The sequence below is a fragment of the Nannobrachium achirus genome (assembly GCF_963921795.1).
Source record: "Nannobrachium achirus genome assembly, chromosome: 5".
In the NCBI taxonomy this organism is placed as follows: Eukaryota; Metazoa; Chordata; class Actinopteri; order Myctophiformes; family Myctophidae; genus Nannobrachium; species Nannobrachium achirus.
This window is the reverse complement of record NC_137814.1, coordinates 21,879,153-21,903,802: the sequence shown is the minus strand read 5'-3', so window position 1 is coordinate 21,903,802 and position 24,650 is coordinate 21,879,153. Positions and strand designations below refer to the sequence as shown.

General features: G+C 42.7%; 1 protein-coding gene across 1 annotated transcript in view; it reads right to left on the bottom strand.

The window, feature by feature from the left end:
* The window catches only part of rem2 (RAS (RAD and GEM)-like GTP binding 2), a gene marked incomplete at both ends in the record, with an annotated part of 56,756 nt that overhangs the window by 9,852 nt on the left and 22,254 nt on the right, over positions 1-24,650 (bottom strand). Inside the window, one exon of the mRNA XM_080726874.1 lies at positions 12,797-12,974. Coding sequence (XP_080583000.1) covers positions 12,797-12,974 — 178 coding nt within the window. The remainder of the gene's footprint in view (positions 1-12,796; positions 12,975-24,650) is intronic.

Here is a 24,650-nt window from a genome sequence, read left to right as displayed (position 1 = left end):
AGGGGAACGTGTAGAGCAGAGGGACAGAATACAGACTAAGCGCAGGAACCAGAGAACATATTCATCACCAGCTGTCATATTAAAGTGGGACAGTGCTAAGTTGCTAACCCGGTTAGCCAGTGAATGTGTTCTCACCAAGTGACAAGCGTGTGAGTGTACGTGAAAGTGAGAGCAAGAAGTCAAGTCTGCGAGCATGATATGCATGCGAGTACGAGAGAGAGAGATAGGAGAGAGAGAGGGAGAGAGTGTGTGTGTGTGTGTGTGTGTGTGTGTGTGTGTGTGTGTGTGTGTGTGTGTGTGTGTGCGTGTGCGTGTGCGTGCGCGTGCGTGCGTGCATGCATGTGTGTCCATGCCAGGGTGTGTATGTGTGCGTTTGTGTGTGCGTGTCGTGAATATATTACTCCAGTACCTGGCTTAAAGTCCTGCTCGCAATTTGGTGTTAGGGGAGTTTCTCACCTGAACTGAGTCAGTGGGTCCCTAGACATGAAAAATCACCGAGGTGCTCGTCCGCCATAGTGGCACGAATGGCGCAATGGCCATATCAAATATGGCTGCCATCGGCTATGATGAAAATCCAACTTTTCTGTTTCTGGGTGTATATGCACATGTAATACCTCTATTTGGACTAATTGTGGTGTGGGGAATTCATTTCTGATATTGTTTTGACCATTTTGGGTGATTTGGACCTCAAAAGGTCATGGTCAAGGTCATTTTGCTATTCCGAAGACCGTGGGCCATAACTTGGCCATTGTTAGGAGTAAAAACAGGTGCAGTAGGTCTAAATCAACTAATGCTGACATGTATAATTCATTTCTTCATTGTTTTGACCATTAAGGATCATCTTGTCTTTGAAATATCAATGTCAATGCCATTTTACAAAAACGATTTTGTTCATTACTTGCACTTTTATAGTATTCTTTTGTAAGTTTGTTACTATTTTATAGTAAGTTTGTTTTGTTTATAACAAAAGACATACTAGTGAGAAATACAACAAGTAAACATCAACATTTAACTTTAAAGGGGGTTTTAAATGGGTGTTTAAATGAGCAAATAAGACTATTTACGAATAAAAGTAACAAATACAATTACACAACAAAATCACTCACAAAATTAAATAACAATTTCCCTCAAAGTGCACGATATTGTGATTGTGTGCATGCAAGTATAGTATGAGGTGTTTTTACAGGATGGATTTGTCATTGTTCCATGGCAAAATATGATGCACAGAACTCCATCAGTGTCGAGTGTCTTGCTTCAGACATGGCAGGAGTGACATTGACTTTTTGAGGCAGTTGTCCTTTGGACAAGTATATTTCCCATTCACTTGTCTGGGGACAAAAGTCACTTGTCCGGATAAAAATGTCATACATTGAAATAATATCAAAAGGACGGCTAATGACCCCCCTTGCTCCCTCCACTCCATAGTATGGGCACTTGTCCCAGATAACAGGACAAGCCTTTATGGCATGTCCCGTTCCATGTTCCATTGGTTCTAGTCTTTCCTCAGGTTCCTTGGCTGTTGCAAGCAGGTGGCAAGAAATGCGCTAGAAAGGTGCCTTGTTGGTCTCAGCAGTTGTTCTTCTCTGCTACCAATACTGTGTCTTGTTCTGTCAAGGTCTTTGCCTCTCCAAAGTTTGTTAGATATTGTTCTCGGTCAGAAGCCATAACTATATGTTTAATCCTCACCTGGCCCATGCAGTCATCTCCTGTCTCCAAGGCATACAGTATGGACCTTGATCACTGTCTTGGCTAGTGGTGCTCCAAGATGAGACTGCTTGATGCAGTGGAAGTGAGTCTCACCAGTGCCATACTGCTACCAGATCTCCTTCATCCCCAGTGCTTGGAAATATGGGGTGTAGTATAGCAGTAATGTGAAGGAGACTGGGGTCCGCTCATAGTTCCGACATCCCATTATTCTGACCATTAGGTTAGTGAAGGTTAGGGATAGGCTTAGTTATAATGGAGGCTGTACATGCACCAGGTGTCAGCCTCCTCAATCCTATTCAAGATGTCTGGGATCTCTTCTCCACTAGCGACATCATCAACAGAGACAACAGAGCTGATAATGGTAAATGGACTGCAATTACAGTATATAGCACTCTTCTCCAAAGCGCTGTACAATGTATTTCACATTCGCCCATTAACACACACATTCACACATACATTCACACCATGAAACCATGCAAGGTGCTCATCGGGAGCAGTTAGGGGTTCAGTGTCTTGCTTAAGGACACTTCGACAAATAAGCAGGAGGCAGCCGTTCTACCTACATCGCCACAAGCTTGAATGGACACCATATTCCGAACACACAGCTGGAGAGATCTGGAGAGAGAGAACAGAGCTGTTCTCCTCAGACACCCAGAATTTGTAAAGTTGATGAGGGATGGGTCTGTCGACTCTGTTATCTCTGATGATGAGTGGCTCCCTGCAAAAGGGGCTGGAGGTGAAGAGATCCCAAAGATTGAACTAGATTGAGGAGGCTGTCACCAAGCTGCTGGTACATGTGGAGTCAACTGGCCCTATTATAACTAAACCTACCCATAACCCTAACCTAATGGAGGGAATAATGGGTCGCCAGGATTATGAGTGGACCCCAGAGAGTTGTCGTAGTGATACTTCCAAGCACTGGGGATTAAGTAGATCTGGTAGCAGTATGGCACTAGGTGTGCAGCGGCACATGCTTCTACAGCATCAAGCAGTCTCTCATCTTGGAGCACCACTAGCCAAGACAGTGATCAGGGGACATATGCCTTGGAAACTGGAGATGACTGCATGGGCCAGGTGGGGACTAAGCATGCAGCTATGGCTTCTGACCGAATACAATATCTAACAAACTTTGGAGAGGCAAAGACCTTGACAGAACAAGACACAGCATTGGTAGCAGAGAAGTACAACTGCTGAGACCAACAAGGCACCTTTCTAGTGCATGTCTTGCTACCTGCTTGCAACAGCCAAGGAACCTGAGGAAAGACTAGAACCAATGGAACATGGATGGATGCAAGGAACACTTCGACTCTCGAGGATATGGCTCCCTTGCTGATGGATAAATGGTAAATGGTAAATGGTGCATTTATATAGCGCTTTTATCCAAAGCGCTTTACAGAAATTGTGCATTACATTCACCCACACATTCATACACCGGTGGCGGAGGAAACCATGCAAGGCACCAACCAGCTCACCGGGAGCAATGTGGGGTTCAGAGTCTTGCCCAAGGACCCTTCGACATTAACTCAGGGGGAGCCCGGATGCGAACTGGGAACCCTTCGGGAACCATTCGTGCTCTAATAACGGTTTCTCTACCCCTGAGCTATGCCGCCCCAATATCGGTGCATCATATTTTGCCATGGAACAATGGCAAATACATCCTGTAAAAACACATCATACTAACTTGGATGCACACAATCACAATATGGTGCACTTTGAGGGAAATTGTTATTTAATTTTGTGTGTGCGTTTGTGTGTGATTTTTATTTGTCACTTTTATTCGTAAATAGTCTTATTTGCTCATTTAAACACCCATTTTAAACCCGCCTTTAAAGTTAAAGTTGTACCATGTAACTTTTTTTATAAAACAAATCTTAAAATTGTCCTAACTGTTAAATCGCTAAAGTTTTAGAACACCCACTCCGTGAATTTCAGCCTGTAAAGCCTTCTCTATATATGTAAACTGCGATCCTTGCCGGGGACCGGATCTCGCGCCAAAATTGCGTCATCACACTACCGGCCAATCACAGCGAGGGTTATACAACTGCCGGCCAATCACAGCGCATCTTGAAGTGGGGTCGCTATGGCAGCCATATTTGTTGTCGCCCGTTTGTACCATCCCTTCTCTAGGTAATTTCGCCTACCAGGCAGGGTGAAGGAGTCCGTATCTCTGGAATTACTGAACGCACAGGAACAAGGGACCCCTCAAAAGATAGATCTCAGCGAGGTGGAGGCAGACGCGGGGGTCTGAAGGTACGAAAAACGGCCGAAAGACGCGGACGCGACCGCGGTTTGCTATAGGGCTAATGACCACTAGTTGGGCATCTTACACAGTATAGCTTTAAATGTGGATGTTCACTTGTTGTATTTCTCACTAGTATGTCTTTTGTTATAAACAAAACAAACTTACTATAAAATAGTAACAAACTTACAAAAAATACTATAAAAGTGCAAGTAATGAACAAAATCGTTTTTGAAAAATGGCATTGACATTGATATTTCAAAGACAAGATGATCCTTAATGGTCAAAACAATGTCAGAAAAGAATTTTACATGTCAGCATTAGTTGATTTAGACCTACTGCACCTGTTTTTACTCCTAACAATGGCCAAGTTATGGCCCACGGTCTTCGGAATAGCAAAATGACCTTGACCATGACCTTTTGAGCTCCAAATCACCCAAAATGGTCAAAACAATATCAGAAATGAATTCCCCACACCACAATTAGTCCAAATAGAGGTATTACATGTGCATATACACCCAGAAACAGAAAAGTTGGATTTTTATCATAGCCGATGGCAGCCATATTTGATATGGCCATTGCGCCATTCGTGCCACTATGGCGGACGAGCACCTCGGTGATTTTTCATGTCTAGGGACCCACTGACTCAGTTCAGGTGAGAAACTCCCCTAACACCAAATTGCGAACAGGACTTTAAGCCAGATACTGTATTATATGGGCATCAGGCATGTGAGAGCAAGTGTGGGGGAGAGAGTGTGACTGAGAAAAAGAGCTCAAGTCTGTGAGCATAACACACATGCGAGTAGGCCTACAAGGCGTGTTTGCGTGCGTGCACATGCATGCGTGAGCGCGCATGAGAGGGAGACGCGGTGCCACACAGAGATAAAGAGACGGGGAACAAGTAAGGCAGTAGATAAAACACGGGGGGAGGGGTGGATAAAGGGGAATAATAGTGTCACTGTGTGCACTCCACAAATAGACTTTATGACCCCGAGTCCATTTCAGCTGGGCATGAGACTAGGCCCCTCCATAACAATGATGTACACCTGCTGCGCTGCAAGCTCAGCCCCTCCACATCCGCACTTACTGTTACCGTACAGTGTACAGGCTCAGATATCAGACAGAGTGCGTGTGAACATCCCTGTCGTCGCGGTGTCTCCGTAACAGAGATGCACCATTTTCCATATTGCTGACCACACACACACTGCTATTTTTATTTTATTTCTTATAATATAGAATGTGCTGACCACAGCCGTTGCACACCCCTCTCCTCTCTCTCCTGTCGCCCTAGTATACTGTAGCATGTACTGTAAGAATGTGGTCACTGTCGGGTGGAAACACTGTCAGGGCTAGGGGTGTAACGATACATTTTAATAGCGATTCGATACATATCACGATACATGGTTGACGATACGATACATGGACGATATTGGTTCATTCATGGCGATACGATTCGATTCAATGATTTAAAATCGATATAGTATTTAGCATTAAATCTGTGTGAAAGGTGTGGATAGTGCAGGTTTTTAAGGGATACATGTATTATTATGGATATAAATAAGTAAACACTGTGATTATCTGTCAAATACATGGACATTGTATATTGACAAACCTGCACCTTGCCGTGAACCCAGAGATTACACACATTTATCGAAAGACCAGTGTAGCTATATGGAATGGAAAAGTAATTAAACCCCTCCTTTTAATTTTTTCTTCTTAACTCATTTTGTTACATGTCTTCAACTAGGAGGTAGTTTGGGTCTTGTCTTATTGTACATTCAAAGTAGATTTACCATCACAATACCATGTGAGTTTGTCTCTACATCTAGCTACAGTAATCTACTTGACTTTTCCCCCATTACGTAAACAATCGAATTTTACCTTCTGTGACGTCTGCCCCGACAACAATTATGTAAGATATGATATGATCAATAATTCAACGTCAAACGAAAATGTCACCAAATGTTACAATCAACTTGGTATACCCTGAAGAAGGCAGCTGTGCTGCCGAAACGTTGGTTTGTTACTCTATGTCCTAATAAAACTTTTGGCACTTGGCTATAGTGTGTGCGGCCACTTCTGTCTTTTTTAGACATCTCCTGAATGAATTCACTGTCGTGAGCCTGCACCACCACAAGGACGTGGTGTGCGGTAGTATTCCTGTGCTTAACAATCAACTTGGTAAACACAAGCTTTCCTGAAAATCCATTTAAACTCCCTGGTAATAGATTTGCTCACATTTACTCATATTTAACCAATTCTCAGATCTCTGCATTGGCTTCCAGAGAGAGACAGCTTGTTCAAACTGTGTGTGGCATAAAACACAGCTTCATTATTTTGTTTTCAAACTACCAGATGATCTGAGACTCACAGCAACTCTGAAACAAATCCAGGCTAAAGGCTTTTATTTACTCTCCACCGCATTAAAAACAAACAAATACACAGTTAATCAACACTTGTCTGTTCTGATGCAAAATTATGAATTCTTTGTGAATTGTTTCTGATGGAGTATCATAGCAGACAATTGTACAAGTCCCTCTGATCCGAGTCCCAAGCCGCAAGTCATTTGGTCCAAGTCTCAAGCAAGTCTCAAGTTTTTTCTGTTGTGGGCAAGTCAAGTCGAGTCGAGTCACAAGGTTGTCAAGTCGAGTCGAGTCACAAGGTTGTCATGTCAAGTCGAGTCGAGTCGAGTCACAAGGTTGTCAAGTCGAGTCAAGTCACAAGCTTTTCAAGTCGAGTCACAGGTTATATCTCAGGTTTATATCTTGAAGAGCAAAACCTTTCTTCCTAAAGTAAATGTCAAAAATTACCATGCAGATCTGATCATAGTGTTTGGCTGCTTCCGTGCTTGTGCTCTCGCTTACATGCCTGTCTCCAATCAATCAAATCAATCAATCAATAAAAGTGTGAACCTAGCATGGCGTTCACAACTGGTTTGGTGAGTGGCGTAGCAGCAAGTCGTCCGAGTCAGCGTGTCTCAAGTCGAGTCGAGTCGGGAGTCATTGTCTTCCAAGTCAAGTCGAGTCTCAAGTTTTTGCCCTTATGTCCGAGTCAAGTCGCAAGTCGTCAAATTTGCGATTCGAGTCCGAGTCAAGTCGAGTCATCATGACTCTAGTCCAATTGTCTGCATATTAGCCTATACTTTATAGGTAGAATGGTAGACAGAGGTCTGTGACCGTTTACTCCTGGGTCCTATTAGGGATGGATCAATATGAAAATGTCATATCACGATCATTGTGACAAAATAAATCACGATTTACGATATTATCGCGATAATCAAAAGCCATTATCCTGAGGTGGAACATTTGCCAAAAAATAGCCGATCTACAAGCTCACAACGCGTCGCTGAGCTTTTAGATCTGCTGTTCTTTGGCAAAGACATTTGATAGAGTGAAAAAAGATCAGGGAACTTTATTATAAGTACCTTTTACCAATTTTAGGGGGTTTAAATGGCACTGGATGGATATGCAGCTCGGCAAATAAAAGGTGAATTGATCCCAGTGCATGACGGAGGACGATATCACGATAAATTAAATCTCCACGATACGATTATTGTGAGTGTTTTTAATCACGATAAACGATAATATCGCGTCCCATCGCTAGGTCCTATGAAGTTCAACTGAAGGACAAATGCTTCTACTCGTGCCATAGGCTAATCCCCCATCCCCAGTCCCATATGCATATGCATATGAGACTTACTTATGGATTATGGTATATAATGGACCTACATTTAGGTCTGTCACAATTAGATATTAGATAATCCCCTAAATCGGAATTATCTGTGATAATCGCAATTATTCTGAATAATGGTCAGAATCTTTTCCATGTTAAAACATTTTTTTCAAACGTTCAAAAATAGTGGACCTAGCAGTCCTACAAGCTCACAACGAGTCGTTGGCGAGAGCTTGTAGAGTAGATCGGCTATTTCCATTTCTATTAAACCGCTAATCCCAATTATTTGTGTGATAATTAACCATCAAGCAAAATGTCATGATCGTGACAGCCTACTGTACCTAGAATAGCATTTCCATGAGGAGTGGTACGTTTTGTGTGATTTTGAGGTGCTAAAGACAGATGTTTGTAGAGTAGCATCAGTCTTCAATACCCCGCCCCTCAAGGACCCCTGGGCGTGAGCAGGGGCGTCACACCAAATTCTGGGCCCTGGGTACAAGGCTTCACTGCGGGCCCCCCATGAATGTTAACTATTGAAAAATAGCAGATATACAAGCTCACAGCGCGGCACCGAGTGCCGCGCTGCGAGCTTGTAGATCTGCTATTTTTGAAAAATCGTGAAAATGTGTGCAAGAAACCTATGTCAAGGACCCCCAAGATGATATGTATTTGGCCACGGACCCCGATCTCAAAATATTTAGTTCCAGGGACCCCCAGAAGCAAAATTTGAGTTAGAAATGTTCGCTTAAAAAATACATTATTATTCAAAGATTTTCACACATTTTCACAACTTTTCAAAAATAGCAGATCTACAAGCTCGCAGCGCGGCACTCGGTGCCGCGCTGTGAGCTTGTATATCTGCTATTTTTCAATAGATAAAGTTATTAGGGCCCCTCCACCTTGGGCCCCAGTAACTCAGTCCCACTTTCCTACCCCTTGTGACGCCCCTGGGCGTGAGAGACACTGCTCTAACTGGGGCCCCCGTTCACACACATTTATGCATACTGTCCTTGGAGAGAGATTCCCCATGATGCAACCCACCAACCCTGTCCCTCTTCACTGCTCAATCCCCCCTCCATCCCCTTCTAATTAATTCTCCATTCCTCTCATCACAGTTCTCTACACATGGGGAACAGTGTCACCCGCAGCACACAAGAAGTACGAAATTGTCTAGAGCAGGGGTCTTCAACAGGGGGTCCGGGACCCCTAGGGGGTCCTCAGAGTTACTACAGGCCAGGGGGTCCTCCAGATCTTTGTGTGATAGAAACTTTTTCTCTCCTTTTTTATAATAATCACCTGAACCCTAGCGTCCATAATCGGAGAACTTTAGCCAAAAATAGCAGATCTACAAGCTCACAACGCCTCACAGCGCGAGGCGTTGTGAGCTTGTAGATCGGCTATTTTCGGCAAAGAGGTTTCGGTGTAGAGGGGAAAAAGGGCAGACCAAGTACAGAGTGAAAGATCAAGTTTACTAAGTATTGACGGTTCAAGTGGTTAAATATTTGAAAACACAAATGTACATGAATCCAAAATACACTGATGATTGTGCTGCCAAACAATGAAACTATATGGAATCTATGAAAAGGTTGTGGGGGTCCCTGCTTCATCTCTCTCTCAACTAAGGGGTCCTTGGCCTGAAAACGTTGAAGACCCCTGATGTGTGATGTGTGCCTGTGCGCGCGTCCAGGCTGGCAGTTGTGCACATCTGGTATTATGCGCACAATCCCCTCACTTAAAGATAGTGACCCCCCTGTGAGAGGGAGATAATCCAGAAATGAGACATTACATCCTGTCTGACAACACAACCTTGAGAGGCCAGAGAGCACGGGAACACACTCGTCGGAAGACATTTTGTTCAGGGATTAGACGGGGGACGAGGGGTTATAGCAATGGTCTTACTGTTATGTTCACAAATGGAAGATGATGTGATTTTGTATGCTGGACAGGTGTGAAGGCAGTTACATCAACACCAAATTGCTCCTGGGGCCAGTTTTACCCAATCTCCACTTTAGCACATTCATTAACACCTGCGGTGCAACGGCACAGACGCTTCAAATCAAACGCTGTAGCCAGTTTAAAGCGACTTGGTATTCTTGAACATGCAGAGTGGCTGTCAGTAGGGCTGTCACAATTATTACATAATCGTCTAATCGTGATTTTTTGAAATCATCGTGATTATTTTTCATAATTGTTTCCATGTTGAAAAATGTTCATATATTTAAAAAATAAAGTAAAAAATAGTGGAAATAGCAGATCTACAAGCTCACAACGCGGCGCAACACGTTGTGAGCTTGTAGATCGGCTATTTCCTCTATCAATGTTCTTTTTTAAGTGTAAAGTTGTCAAATATGTCAGTAATTTCTTTGTATATTTAGGTTATGTGGCATATCTAACATGTGCAACTTAAACGCCTAAAAGCCAAACAGAAATGTAATTTTCAACGACAAAAACACAATTATTAATTAATCGCAAATTCGCAATTATTTGAGTGACAAATCGTCATGTAAAATGTCATAATCGTGACAGCCCTAGCTGTCAGCAACATTTTTCAGGTTTCGTAGATTTGTTGCAAACCAGACTTCATGTAAAATGTTACATCAAGACGTAAGATGACCTAAATCCTTCAGGTTTTATGGATTTGTTGCAAACCAGACTCCATGTAAAATGTTACATCAAGACGTAAGATGACCTAAATCCTTCAGGTTTTATGGATTTGTTGCAAACCAGACTCGATGTAAAATGTCACATCAACCTGAATACAGTAAGTGTGAGTACAAGGATCAGATGCATTAATTACTAATGAACGCATGCCAGGGTTCAAATCCAGGTCATACTGTATGCTGTGACTGTTCCACCCTTTTCTCAGCTACCTCTAACTAGCATTCTACTGTAATGTGGGCCAACCGTGTTTGAAATATTACCCAACTACCCATTAGCTGCTATTCATCCATCAGGCTGAAAAGCGCTAAAGTGGAGATTGTGTCAAATCCCACCATCTGGCTGAATAGCTGCTGAAGCTAATTATAAAAATTATAACCATCGATAAGTGTAGCAGGTTCCTTTTAAAATACTCGTGTTTTTTGCAATCATAGTAGTGGAGTTGGGAATTGCATGAAACCAAACAAACAACAAAAAACATGGCACTCATTTGCAATGCCATTTAATATTCATTCTGGAGCTTTTTTCTGTTTTGATAGACATTAATCTCTGATTTAATATATACTTAATTGGTTCCTCCCAATAAATCATGATCTTTTTTTTTTGTACCATTTGTTAATTAATATAACAAATTATAAAAGGCCAATCTCTTAGTCGAATCAAAACTCATTTTCTTTCTCCATTATTCGACTAAGAGATTGGTAGTCGAACTAAGACTCCCTCGATCGATTAGTCGTCTATTGGACTAATCAAGTTCAGACCTACAAAACAAATTATTTTTCAGTAGAGTTTTTAAGCCAAGACCATGCTTTAGTGTTGCGACTGCATGTATCATGGCCTGCCAAAGAGCTTGTGGGTAAACAGATCTCAAAGAATAAGCCACTGTACAGTAATGATGACACTGATATAGAGAAAGTGAGCTCTGAAGTCCACAAGGACCATTAATTTCTCTGTGAATGTTAGTATCCAAACAGCGCTCACGATGCCTCTTCTGGTTTCCATAATGATGGACAGGGGCGTCACAAGGGGGGGAAAAGTGGGACTAAGTTACTAGGGCCCAAGGTGGAGAGGCCTGGAATTATTTTATACTTTAGCTGTTTAAAAAATACCCGATATACAACCTCAAAGCGCGGCACGCTGAGAGCTTGTAGATCTGCTATTCTTGAAAAGTCGAGAAAATGTGTGCAAATCTTTGAATATAATTATGTTTTTTTTTTTAAGCGAACATTTGAAACTCAAATTTTGCTTCTGGGGGGTCCCTGTTACTACGGTAAATATTTTGAGATGGGGGTCCGTGGCCAAATACATGTCATTTTGGGGGTCCTTCACAAGAAAAAGTTTGAGCACCACTGACATAGAAACATAGGTTTTTCAAAAGAAACCTTAGAAGGATTTGAAATATTCAAAGACTAAAATAGCAGATCTACAAGCTCGCAGCGTGGCACTCGGTGCCATGCTGTGAGCTTGTATATCTGCTATTTTTCAATAATTAAAGTACCCAGGGCCCAGAATTCGGTGCGACACCCCTGATGATGGAGGAGAAATGGTTTTACTGATGAGAGTGCTGCAGGGGTATTTGTCCTCGACTTCTGTGCACGCACAAACAAGAAATCCATTCTGCTGATCAAAGACAAAGCCTCAAGAGGCTCTCTAATGGAATTTGGACTTATGAGGTGACAAATGGCAAAACACAAAGCAGGGGAAGGGATAAACACCCAAACAAGAAAGGAAAGACTGAACAGAGAGGCGGTCAATGGAGAAAGCATTTAAGAAAAAAGCCTGCCTTCTATAGGTATTCTCTAGGGCATTGGTACACAAACTGTGGGTCGCGAGTGGGGACACAAACGTGTCGGAAGGATTTTCTTTTTCAAATCGTGGCAACAAGAAGGAACAGGGAAATCACTTTTCAAAATAAACGATCATTTATTTTAACACGCAACTAAGTAACCGAATACTCTTTGATTGCAAAACTAACATGTTGCGTTACTCGAAAAAGCAATCCGATTACAGTGTTGTAACGCACTACACCCAACACCGGTGTGAGTTTTCACGAGCACGAGAGCTGGCACGTGCACACATTATCCATCTGTAAAAAGTGCCCTCTCCAGGCCATGAATGCAGCTTTTACTACGGTGAAAGAAATGCAAATGCCCCTCTTTTCCATGCCATACCTGAAGGCAGCATTCAAGAGAACTTGAATGCAGCGTCTTATGTTGAAAGAATTGCCCTATCTGTGTAAAAATCAAGCATCGAAAATAGCCGACCTCCAAGCTCACAGTGAGCTTGGAGGTCTGCTATTTTCGATATTTTCACCAAAAGGTCCTTTTAGGAATTTCAGCCCCTGCCTCTAACATTCTCTGCACGTTCCTGCATGAGAGTGCATCTGTGTGAGTGTGCGCATGCGTGTGTTTGCGTGCACGTTGATGGGTACCGACCGGTATGTACACCCAAAGTATTGTGTGTCCATGTGACATAGGATATATGGCTGAATGACAGGTGTACATTACGCCCCTGACTCACCCTCTGTGCTGATCTCCCGGGAGCGGACAAGGTCACTCTTGTTGCCCACCAGGATGATTGGCGTCTGTGGGTGGGACTCCCTGAGGAGGAGACGGAGCTGGGCCGTACGGTGGAAGCTCCGCCTGTCAGTCACCGAGAAGACCAGGATACACACGTCACACTGCATCGTGGTCAGGTCCTGAACGAAGGGAGGGGACGCAAGCATGTGCACATGTTAATCAAACAGCATCACCACCACGACACATTATGCATCTATAGCAAATAGAACAGGAACAGATGCAATTCGGGGGGAATTGCGAGTGTGGTTGCAACCTAGCCTGACACTCAGCCTGAATTGCCTGATAGTCAAGGACCCACAAGCCCAAAGGCTCAAGGAATAGGGGTGATACCTGTGATGTCTTGCCGTACTTTTTATTTCTGTTTTATCTATTAGTTTGGTCATTAAGGTCCACAGAATGACAGGCCTGCTCTGCCGGAAACATTGCGAAAAAAAGTTATGGCCATTTGTATATTCACTGTCCCATCGACTTCACTATACAGGAAAAGAAAAATATTTAAAAAAGAAAATAAATGTGCTTTAAGTAGCATGTGAGGGGTCAAACTAGGGGTTCTTCATGATTCTGAATCCATTGCAAGCATTTGTTTTCCAAAAAAAACATTCCTAGGGCAAAATATTGGCCCCCTAAAACTGTGAAAAGTGAAGATTTTTTGATGACTCATCACTTTTTACAATTTTGGGGGGCCAAAATGTTACCCAAGGAATGTTTTTCATGCAAAACAAATGCTTGCAATGGATTCAGAATCATGAAGAACCCCTAGTTTGAGCCCTCACATGCTACTTAAAGCACATTTATTTTTTTTATTATTTTCCTGTATAGTGAAGTCGATGGGACAGTGAATATACAAATTGCTATAACCTTTTTTCACGATGTTTCCGGCAGAGCAGGCCTCTCATTCTGTGGACCTTAATGACCAAACTAATAGATAAAACAGAAATAAAAAGTACGGCAGAACATCACAGGTCCTCTCCCATTATCAGGGACTGGGTCCCTGACTATGAATTGACATTTCGTTTCACTCCATTATTCAGGCTGAACTTGCTCTCGTCCAAGGCGATTTCTGCGATTGGTTCACCGTCTGACCAACACAACAGTAGCAAAGCAGATGACGTAGTGTTGTTATGTGGCTGGCTAGTGGCTAGCATGTTGCCTGCTAGTGCTACTTAGTTGCTAACCAAAGAAACAGGCAGAATAGGAGCACTACGAACTAGGAATTAAACGAAAAATTTCTTTTACACATTTGCAACTTGGAGATACAAGGTTTCTGCTCGACAGTGACGATTTACTTTGATGGCCGCCCAGTCCCCAAAATGGAACGAACGGCCGACATTTAATTTTTAATTTTTTCCTAATGGCCGGCCTGGACCGGCCGGGAATGAACCGGCCGTTTGGGAGTTGTCCCGCTTTTCCCAATGGCCAGCACGTCCCTGGCCTTAACTGGCAACCACACTAATAAATAAAACAACAATGTGGTTGAAAATGGCCACTGCTAGACCGTCAGGTGAGTCAACGCGTATCACTATTACATGTGACGTGACCCCATGGGCATAACGTTTAACCATGACCAGCATTGCTCTAGTCTGCGTTCAAGGGGCCAGACATTGCGATGGGCGAATCTGTAGAAAATACAGCTTTATTGAGTGTTAATTGAACTATCGAGTGTCCATTTAACTGTGTAACAATGGAACTGCATGGGGTCCACAAATTATCGCGGTATACATTTTCAAAGCTGAGTTCTACAGTATGTCTTCTTAAGTTGCCTTTTATTCAGTGTTGTTTTTGACAGCAAATTTTGATTTAGTTTTAGTCATAGTCATAGTTATAGCATAAAATGTAATTTAGTTTTAATCATAATTTAGTCACCTGAAAAGGTTTAGTTTTAGTCACATTTTAGTCGACTAAATATCTTAAGATTTTATGCGACTAAATCTACAGTTGATTTAGTCGACTAAAATGTATTTTGGCATGCCTTGATGGCATCGTAATAACTGATTTTACACTTGGTTGTGCTGCGATGCATTGTGAGCTTGTAGATCTGCTATTTTCAGCACGCAACATCTGAGAGCAACCAAACATAAAATGACTCTCTTCTCCACAAGTCCCTCCCTAACATTTTAGTCTAGTTTTTATTTAATTTGTTGACGAAATTGTCAATATATTTAGTCTTAGTTTTAGTCATCACAGCTTAGTTTTTATTTAGTTTTCATCAGTGAAAGAAACGCAGTCGACAAACCTTTTTCGTCATAGTTTTAGTCGACGAAATCAACAATGCTTTTATTGTGGGACCCCTAAAATGTAATTCTACCCCAGGGCGGCTACCCAGAGGCTTTGAAAGGGCCTCCAAAATTAACACTTGGCTTTGAACTTCATTAGCCTTTTTAACAGTGGTTACCGGCGTGGTGGCAGGGTGTGCTGTCACAGACAGTGTGGGTCTGCCAGGAGGTAAGAGCAGAGTCCTTATCTCTCTATTAGTAATACACTCTCCCTCTCCGTTTCTCAATATCTCACTATCTGTATTGCTCGCTACCGGTCTCTGTCTGCCTCTCTCCCTGCACCTGTATCTCTCTCTCTCTCTCGCATGCACGCACGCACACGCGCACGCTATGTTGCCTATATCTCACTTTGTTATCCCTTTTCCTTCCTCTCTCTCTCTCTTTCTCTCTCTCTCTCTCTCTCTCTCTCTCTCTCTCTCTCTCTCTCTCTCTCTCTCTCTCTCTCTTCTCTCTCATCCTTCTCGTCTCTCTGTCTATTCTGATTTACAATGGGAACTATGGTGGATGGTGAATATCAATACAGTATGCAATATGGGATTACATTTAGATTTTTCAAGTGATGTTTGTGTTGTGCTACATGACAACTGCTCATATTGTGACGCCTTTTTCTTATCCTATATTGCCCATATACCTTAAAACTATGTCCATTTTGACTCTACCACAAGGTCCGGTCAATAACAGACATGATGATACACCTCTCTCCCAATACCAGAAACCAAAGTATCGAGACTCGCAGACTCAGCAATTTTGTCAGAGGACATTTTATCTGTCTGACAGTAAATACGAGACAAATGAATGAATGTTTGGTTTACTGCCATAACTGGAAACAAACAACTTATATTCGCTTACTGTATAACAACTGACATTCATTGACTAGAAACAACTTATAACTGACTGGATACTGACATTCACTGCCCTGGCTAAGTAAGTTGGAGAGGCTTAATGTCGGTATCAGCCAGAGTCTATCTCCATTTCACAATGCGCTGAACCCCTGGGAGATGGAGTGCAACACCTATCAGCTCCCAGTACTTACTCCACAACCTGCCGCACCCAAGCCTTGCTACTCATACGACAAGTTGGCCCGGGATCTAACCCATGACCATGTGGTCGAAAGGCCAGTGCTCTACCGACTGAGTAACCTGGACAAAGAACTGATATTCACTGACTGTATAACAAATGCACAAGATACACTGGAGATGTTTACAACTTTACATATATTATGTGCAGCTCTATGTGACGTCACTGTTGCCACTGATGTTGTGTGTGCATTGTTTGCTCCCAGCACCACCAGTAGGCTCTGCTATCCCTAAGGGTTCTGTTTCCCCAGTGAGGTATCTGACTGAACTGACATTCACAATATTTACAATACAATTAACAGTAGACTACAAGAAATGTTAACTGTGGTCCCTGAAAGTCACAAAATAAATCTCCTTATCATCTCGGCCAGGCGGAGATGATAAGGACGACTGACATTCACTGACTGGATAACAACTGATATTCACTGACTGGATAACAATAACGCATGGGTATACCTGAGGCTATGACTGGATAGCAGTTCATTACAACAACATTAAATCGTGGCCTCTGAAAGTCACAAACAATAAATCTTCTGGTTATTCCTAATGAGGCATCATCAAAGAGCCAATAGAATACCATAGACTTGTTTTGAAGACTACAGTTCTTGCTCTCTTTATTTAATGCAGGGGTCTTCAACGTTTTCAGGCCAAGGACCCCTTAGTTGAGAGAGAGATGAAGAAGGGACCCCCACAACCTCTTCATGGATTCCATATAGATTCATCGTTTGACAGCGCAATCATCATCGTGTATTTTGGATCCAGGTCAATTTGTGTTTTCAGATATTTAAACACTTGAACCGTCATTAGCTAATAAACTTGACCTTTTACTCTGTATTTGTGTGCTCTTATTTCCCCTCTTCACCAAACCTCTTTGCCGAAAATAGCCGATCTACAAGCTCACAACGCCTCGCAGCGTTCTCAGAATATGGATACTAGGTTTCAAGTGGTTAATATAAAAAAGGAGAAAAAAAGTTTCTATCACACAAAGATTTGGTGACCCCCTGTAGTAACTCTGAGGACCCCCTAGGTGTCCCGGACCCCCTGCTGAAGACCCATGATTTAATGTTTTGAGTGTTCAACACAGCAACAACATCCCATTGTAATAATTTCTATTTTGTAGGCAGTTTTATCATTTAGACAGAGAGACAGAGAAGCAAGTCAGAGCTTCTAAATACGGCACAAACTTGTCGTCGGAACACCCCAAACCCCATTGGTCATATTCACAAGGTGGCCATTCAGCTTATACGTGTGATGAAAAGGTCAATCGCAGAATCACCAAACTTTACAATAAATCTCAATTCTGGAAGCCAACTAAAAAGACAGAATACTCATGGGCAGAATTCCAAATGAAAGACATTTATACTGACTGAAAACTGCAGTTTCTCCAAAAAATGAACAATCGACAATGAACAGTTGACAGAAACGGTACTATGGCAGCAATATAAACAACCACAATAAGTTTCAGTATCCACGTGTAGGGCTTTTGAGACTAGTCTACGTATACATTTGTTTGCCCGCCTATGTCCTACATCCGTGACACTCAAGGTGAATCCCAACCCTCCGGAGAGCTTTCGACATGTAAAAAAATTCACACATATCCTGTCTGGTGGCCAGCGGGGACCGGCCCAGCCCCCGAGAGCAGGAAATGCATGATGAGCCCCTGGCACTCTATCTCTCTGACAGAGTGCAGGGGGAAAACACAAAGCGCCAAGAAGAGACAAGAGGAGAGGGGCTACTGGCGCGGAAATGAGCTCGGCCACCTGTCACTGTCTGATCGAGTGATGGGAGGAGGAGTAGAAGGTGGAGGGGGAGAGAAACGACAAGAGTAGGCATGAAGAGCAGGAACATCGATTGTAGGCGTTGAGATGGAGGGCTCTGGGGAGGAAAACTGTAATAAAGTAACTAAAGTGGCTCTCCGTCAAGCCCAGACACAGTGTAGTCTCTCATGCCAGCCTCTCTCTTCCATAATACTTTTGCTCCAGACAGTCTGTAATTTAGCCCGTTAAAATTTGAGAAGAGGAAGGCTTCCACCGGACATTTAAGCTCCTCAGACCGGAAGATATTTAACAAATCATGACACACGAAAATGTATTCCCCTCTGGAACATAATCGCGGCAGGTGATTGCAACGCTAGCTGTGCATGGCTATTTTAAACCTGGCGATAATTAGCATGGAATATATGGTGACCACACCGATTTAAAAAAGACACAGATAAACATAAACGATGTCTCGTCCATGGTTGGCATGGAATTTTTCCACAGAAATCTGATTCCCAGACCACCTCTAAACCCATTAAGCTACAACAATTACAATTTACAATTTAGGCATTTAGCAGACGCTCTTAATCCAGAGCGATTTACAATAGCAAGGTAATACATCAATAGATCAACAGCAATACATCAAATGCATAGAAATAGTAATCTAAGAAAAACGTAGGTAGACCAAGCACCTATTCAGTATAGACGTTATAAAAAAACTAAATAACTAATACATCTAAATTACGTATAAGGTCATTGAGGGAAAGGAAGTGCTACAGTAAGTGCTATGGTCTAAGGTGGAGTCTGAAGAGATGAGACTTCAGAGGAAGCTAGGGAGCGAGTGAGGGGCTAAGTGCAACAGGGAGTTTATTCCACAGTTTGGGGGCCAGGAGGGCGAAGAGTCTGGGTCTCTATAGGACAAGCTTTTATCATAACATGTAGACAGACAGGCAATAACATTACGGAGTTTTATCAAATACAGCTAACACAGCACTGTCTTTTACATTTTGTCACAGACTTCATTTAGCAAAGTTCCAAAACAGCTGAATCTCTATATTGCCATGAATTTGCATTTCCATTTCTGCTCAGCAGCTAACTAGCCAATTATTTTTTTGAGTGGGAGTTATTCATGAGACTGCACAGAGGATAATGAAGTGTGCAAATGGAACACACTTAAACGAACATGTAACTACTACTACAGTACAAATGGGTAGGTGTGAGCATTTGGAAATTTGCGGAAGCCAAAGTGTGTCTAGAAAGGCTAGAGAGAGTAGAGACACCGTAACTCAAGAAGACGGGGTCCATTCCCTCACTCTTCCCCCACTCTCTCTCTCTCTCTCTCTCTCTCTCTCTCTCTCTCTCTCTCTCTCTCTCTCTCTCTCTCTCTCTCTCTCTCTTGGCAGCTTCCCTCTGTTCACTGAGCAGGCCATCTGTTAACACCCACCCCACCCCTTTTCCTCTCTCACACACACACACACACACACACACACACACACACACACACACACACACACACACACACACACACACACACACACACGCACGCACGCACGCACGCACGCACGCACACACGCACGCACGCACGCACACACACACACACACACACACACACGCACACACGCACACACACAAGTACAATATAAACAAATCAGTGCAATATTACGGTATCATACAAACAGACACTTCCACCTATATATTAAATAGACAATCTAAGCTCAATGAAATGCAAATAACGTGCACTTGGGGTGGGCATTCTTTTGTTAACATGTACAGTATGCTCAGAACATTGGCGGTTATCACTGGTTAACTGTAGCACCATATCGATACAAATATAATTGTTGCAGTGCACATCACATGAATAACGTATACAGGCAGGGGACATTCAGAGATCTAAAGCCTGGTACACCGAATGGTCATGTATTTATTGATCATTTCTGCCATCCGGCTGGCAGGCAGGCATTCTTGGTTCTCTGTGAAGCGCACTGGTTGATGAAATAACCGATAGACATGCTGACGCCAAAAGCGTCATTTTGTGTCGTACAGTATGTTGACAACAGTGGAATGTGGGCGTGGTCGACTCAACAGGGTTAAAAGAAATGTAACCACAAGTAGGGGTGGGCGATATGGAAAAATACAATATCACGATATTTTCCCAAGCTGTATCACGATACACTATTTTATCATGATTCTTTTTCACGTGGGTTTTGATGGTTATTTACTTGACAAAAACTAGACCCTCCTTTTGGGAGGTCTAAATTGAACTTTACAAGTGTGTAACTCTGACAGTATACAAATGAAACCAAATGGACCCTTACGGGTCCATTTGGTTTTATTTGTATACTGCCAGAGTTAAGTGGAGACCTTGACATTTTAAAGTTTGAGAACTACTGATTTAGACCAAAATGCAGGTTTAAATTGAATTCTGCAATGAATCTCTGTATTAGCGATTAAACAGGATCTTTTACACGGCTCCCACAATTGTATCACGATATACCGGTATACGATCTCTGAAAAGGCATATCGTGGAGACATTGTGTCGTCTCCACGATAATTATCACCATATCGCACACCCCTAACCACAAGCCTGGACAAGTGCGAGGCTTGACCGACTCAGTGCCTGCACAGAGCAGTGCAATGGCCACGGCTGTAGACGGAGTGCCTGAGACTCGGTTGCATAGGTAGGGAATCCATTATAATCCAGTTTGAAATCACACATGATCGTTGATAACTTCATCAGCATACAGTAGGAGGATGCAAAAGGTCACCTTTGGCATCAGCGTGTGGATGCCTAAGGCACCTGCCCAACCATCCAATGTCAGCCACCATGCATACTTGATTGACCAAATCAACATTTCCATGGTTATAATGTGATATGTGTCTCTGTCGCGCTTTTGTCGCTCTGACATCATGCTCTGACGTCACTGTGATGTCAGGAGAACCACTCTTAACAGAATGGGTTTGCCGCTCCGACATCACGCTCTGGCTTCACTGTGATGTCACACTAACAGAATCCCTTTTATGCCCATATATGGAGTTCCCTGATGTCTAACAGGACTTCATATGGGAATGCCCATTTATGGAGGCCACATCGGCCATATGGTTCTAAAGACAGGGATCTCCATGTATGGGCATAAAAGGGTATGATGTCAGATGTCATAGACATCTCATCACATAACGAATAACTGAGTAAGTATGTGTGGGCTCCGCCTCTCAGCATACCGGTATCTCCATATATAGTACATGGATGGATCTCCCTATATGGGTAACTGGTCCGATATACGTACATCACTGGCCAGATGGCCCTAAAGGGCAAGGTTGCATGTGACCCTGAGGCGTCTTACTAGTTATTTTACTCTTAAGTATCTGGATGTACACAAGATGTAACAATAAAGAAACCTTGAATGCTTTAACCTTAACGATACCTCCCCTCATTTTCATCCTGATGAAATGTTAATTAGCTATTAAGCTATCTTCACATTTCTGTTATTGGAGCTCCAAGTAGAAGCTCAGGAGCAGCCAGGACAACACTTCCAATCAAGTCACATGATTCACCTATATAAATGCTCACCTAAACCTGTTGCCCCTTTTTTATCTCAAATTCTGCAGCGCCTCCCAGCTCCCACCCTGCTACTCTCCCCATTTCTTCTTCTCTCTAGTCTTTCCTTTCCGTAGGGCCCTGAAGGGGTTTGTCGTATCCAGGAGCCATGGCAGGCCCCCTTCGAAGCTTGCCCAACTCATCAAGTTCATCGTCGAAGACTCCGCTTTGAAGATTCAGCTGAAGTCCCTGGAAGTCCCTAAAGTAAGGTTTGTTTTACATCTGCAGAGTTGGCTTCAGGGTCCAGAATTCACTGCCATATAGGAGAACAGACTCTACTGTCGCATAGAAGAAACCGAGTTTGATTTGTCGGGAGAGGTTGGAGTTACACAGTTAAAGTGTACCCACCCAATCCCTAAAATGTACACACTGGTACACAGTATACAGCAGGGGCTTTTTGTCTCAGGGCACCCCATAAATATTATTTTAATCCGAGGCATCGTGAGGCGTTGTGTGCTTGTAGATCGGCTGTTTTCACTAGTTTTGGGCGACAGTCTTGTATGATGAAGCAGGGCTTTGCTTTACCAAAAGATGTACACATTTGAAACTTGGATTTTCGAGGTTTCTGCCCGACAGTGACGATATCTTAGTGATTATGTTGCGAGGAAAACGTTGAGATAACAGCCATTTTGGTTAGAACTGACTGAAAATAACTTTTAAAATATTTTTTCAAGTGTCCAAATAAATTCCAAATATTATCAAATGATCTTGCGGCACCCCTGGACTGCCGTCGCGGCACCCCAGGGTGCCCCGTCACCCACTTTGAAAACCCCTGGTATACAGTATACACTGATGCACACATATGCATATTTTACACCCACACACCCAGCACTGAATGATGCACACACACACACAAGCATGCTGTCCTGTTCTCTCCATCATTGTCTCTGTATATCTGTGCGCATGTCATCCTCTGAGGCTGAGTCTGTGAATGTCTACTTTGTCCATGTGCATGCATGCAAGTATGCCTTTGTATGTGTGAGCACTGAGCATCCCACATCGCACAACTTATTCCCCAAAGACTGGAACACCATCCCTGCTCTAATCAAATACTTGACAGCGGTTGATACAGCAAGGTCAGCACAAAGCGGCTTAAAAGGTTCATATGGAAATGTGCCCTCGTCCCCCCGCCTCCCAAACATGCAAACGTATACACACACATAAATTATATCCAATACATGGAAACACTATTAAGCAACCATGTTCCTTCTGGTCCAAGAGAATTCTATAATATAGAGCTCTCCACATACTATTTTTAAATGCAAGGTAATAATAAATAAATGTGTCCCTTTTAGTTGTTGACTTGTTGTTACAGTATATTTGCAAATGCCTGGAATTCACCCCTGTATTTATCCTAACTATTATTATCTTAGCTATTAGGAGCAGTTGGCAACTATTGAAACGGGCCAGGGGAGCAGCTGGGGTTCAGTGTCCTGCTCAAAGATACGTTTAACTGTTTAAACATTGAACACTGGGAGATGGTCCTCAGTCTCAAATTGAGTGAATCATTTAGTGACTGACTTGTGAGTCTAAATTACTTATAGAAAACAGATACTCCAGACAGGAGCTCTCTCTGCCTCCCGTCACTCTTCTTGGCTACGGTTACACTGGTCTTTTCGTGTGGGAATCAGTGGCACTGTGGCAATGCAATACACGCTCTGTGATCATATAGCAGTTTGGATATGATGATCCTGTGCAATACGTAAAGCTGAAGATAACATCTCTGGAAAATGGCATTTCGTTTTCCTTCATACTTTGCAGTTTGTGTGTATTATAGGTTTTCTAGCATCTATATGTCATGCTGCTCCTTACACCACACGTACCCAAAGTGGTTTGAATGACCGAATAAAATCCCTGCGCTCTCACTAATGGGACAAGGATATCTTATCTAATCTAATCTAATCTAAAAGCAAAGTGCAGACTTCAGCTAAAGAGGTAGCTTATCCACAATGTCTTATGGTGCCATGGAGACTGCCACATCTGCTTTTGGGAAAAGGCAAAGTTTTGTATTTTTATATCAAAAACAATATCATAGCAAAGTATGTATTCTCTATGTGACCAGCATAAAAAACAAAGTGTAGACGAAAAAGAAGGCGAGTTTGAGCCGAGTCTGAGGAGACAAACCAATGGTGGGCATGACCTGGGGAGGTCGACCAGCAATCTTTTCAAGATATCTTGTTAGGAAACAAAGTGTTGGATAGACAGATGGACGAATGGATGGAGAGATATCATCATAATTAGAGCCCTGCCCGCTAGCTGGTCTATAAATCGTAAATGTATTCTGGTACAACGTCAAAATAAAACAAAACAAAAAACACATTGTATACCAATTACTGGTTTAGAATATGTACTTAATGGTTGTGTTACTGTGTACTAACTAACAGCAAGTATGCTCTGGTGCCTGCCTTGCCAGGGAGGAATTAAGGCACCCCATATAGATAATATAACACTATGGCTCATAGCCCTTGTTGGGAGGGTCAACAATATCCAGCATCTCGTCGAGAGAGAAAAGCTTCCGCCTGACCTATCCATCCTCACAATGAAAAGGCTGTTGGTGCTCTCCTAGCAGCAAGCGAGCACAGTAAGGGCAGGCGGCTCTGTGGGTTAATGTCAGACCTGCGTGCAGGGGCGTCGCACCAAATTCTGGGCCCTGGGTACAAGGATTCACTGCGGGCCCCCCATGAATGTTCTTCATAGGGGGAGGGGGTTTAACCCATTTAGACTGGGAACACATTATTACGCGTTATTTTGTGCTATTGAAAAATAGCAGATATACAAGCTCACAGCGAGTGCCGCGCTGTGAGCTTGTAGATCTGCTATTTAAAAAAAATCGTGAAAATGTGTCAAAAGTCTTTGAATATTTCAAATCCTTCTAAGGTTATTTGAAAAAATCATGTTTCTATGTCAGTGATGCTCAAACTTTTTCATGTGACGGATCCCCAAAATGATATGTATTTTGCCACGGAACCCCCATCTCAAAATATTTAGTTCCAGGGACCCCCCAGAAAAAAAAATTGAGTTACAAATGTTCGCTTAAATATTATACTTACATATATTCAAAGATTTGCACACATTTTTACGGATTTGCAAAAAT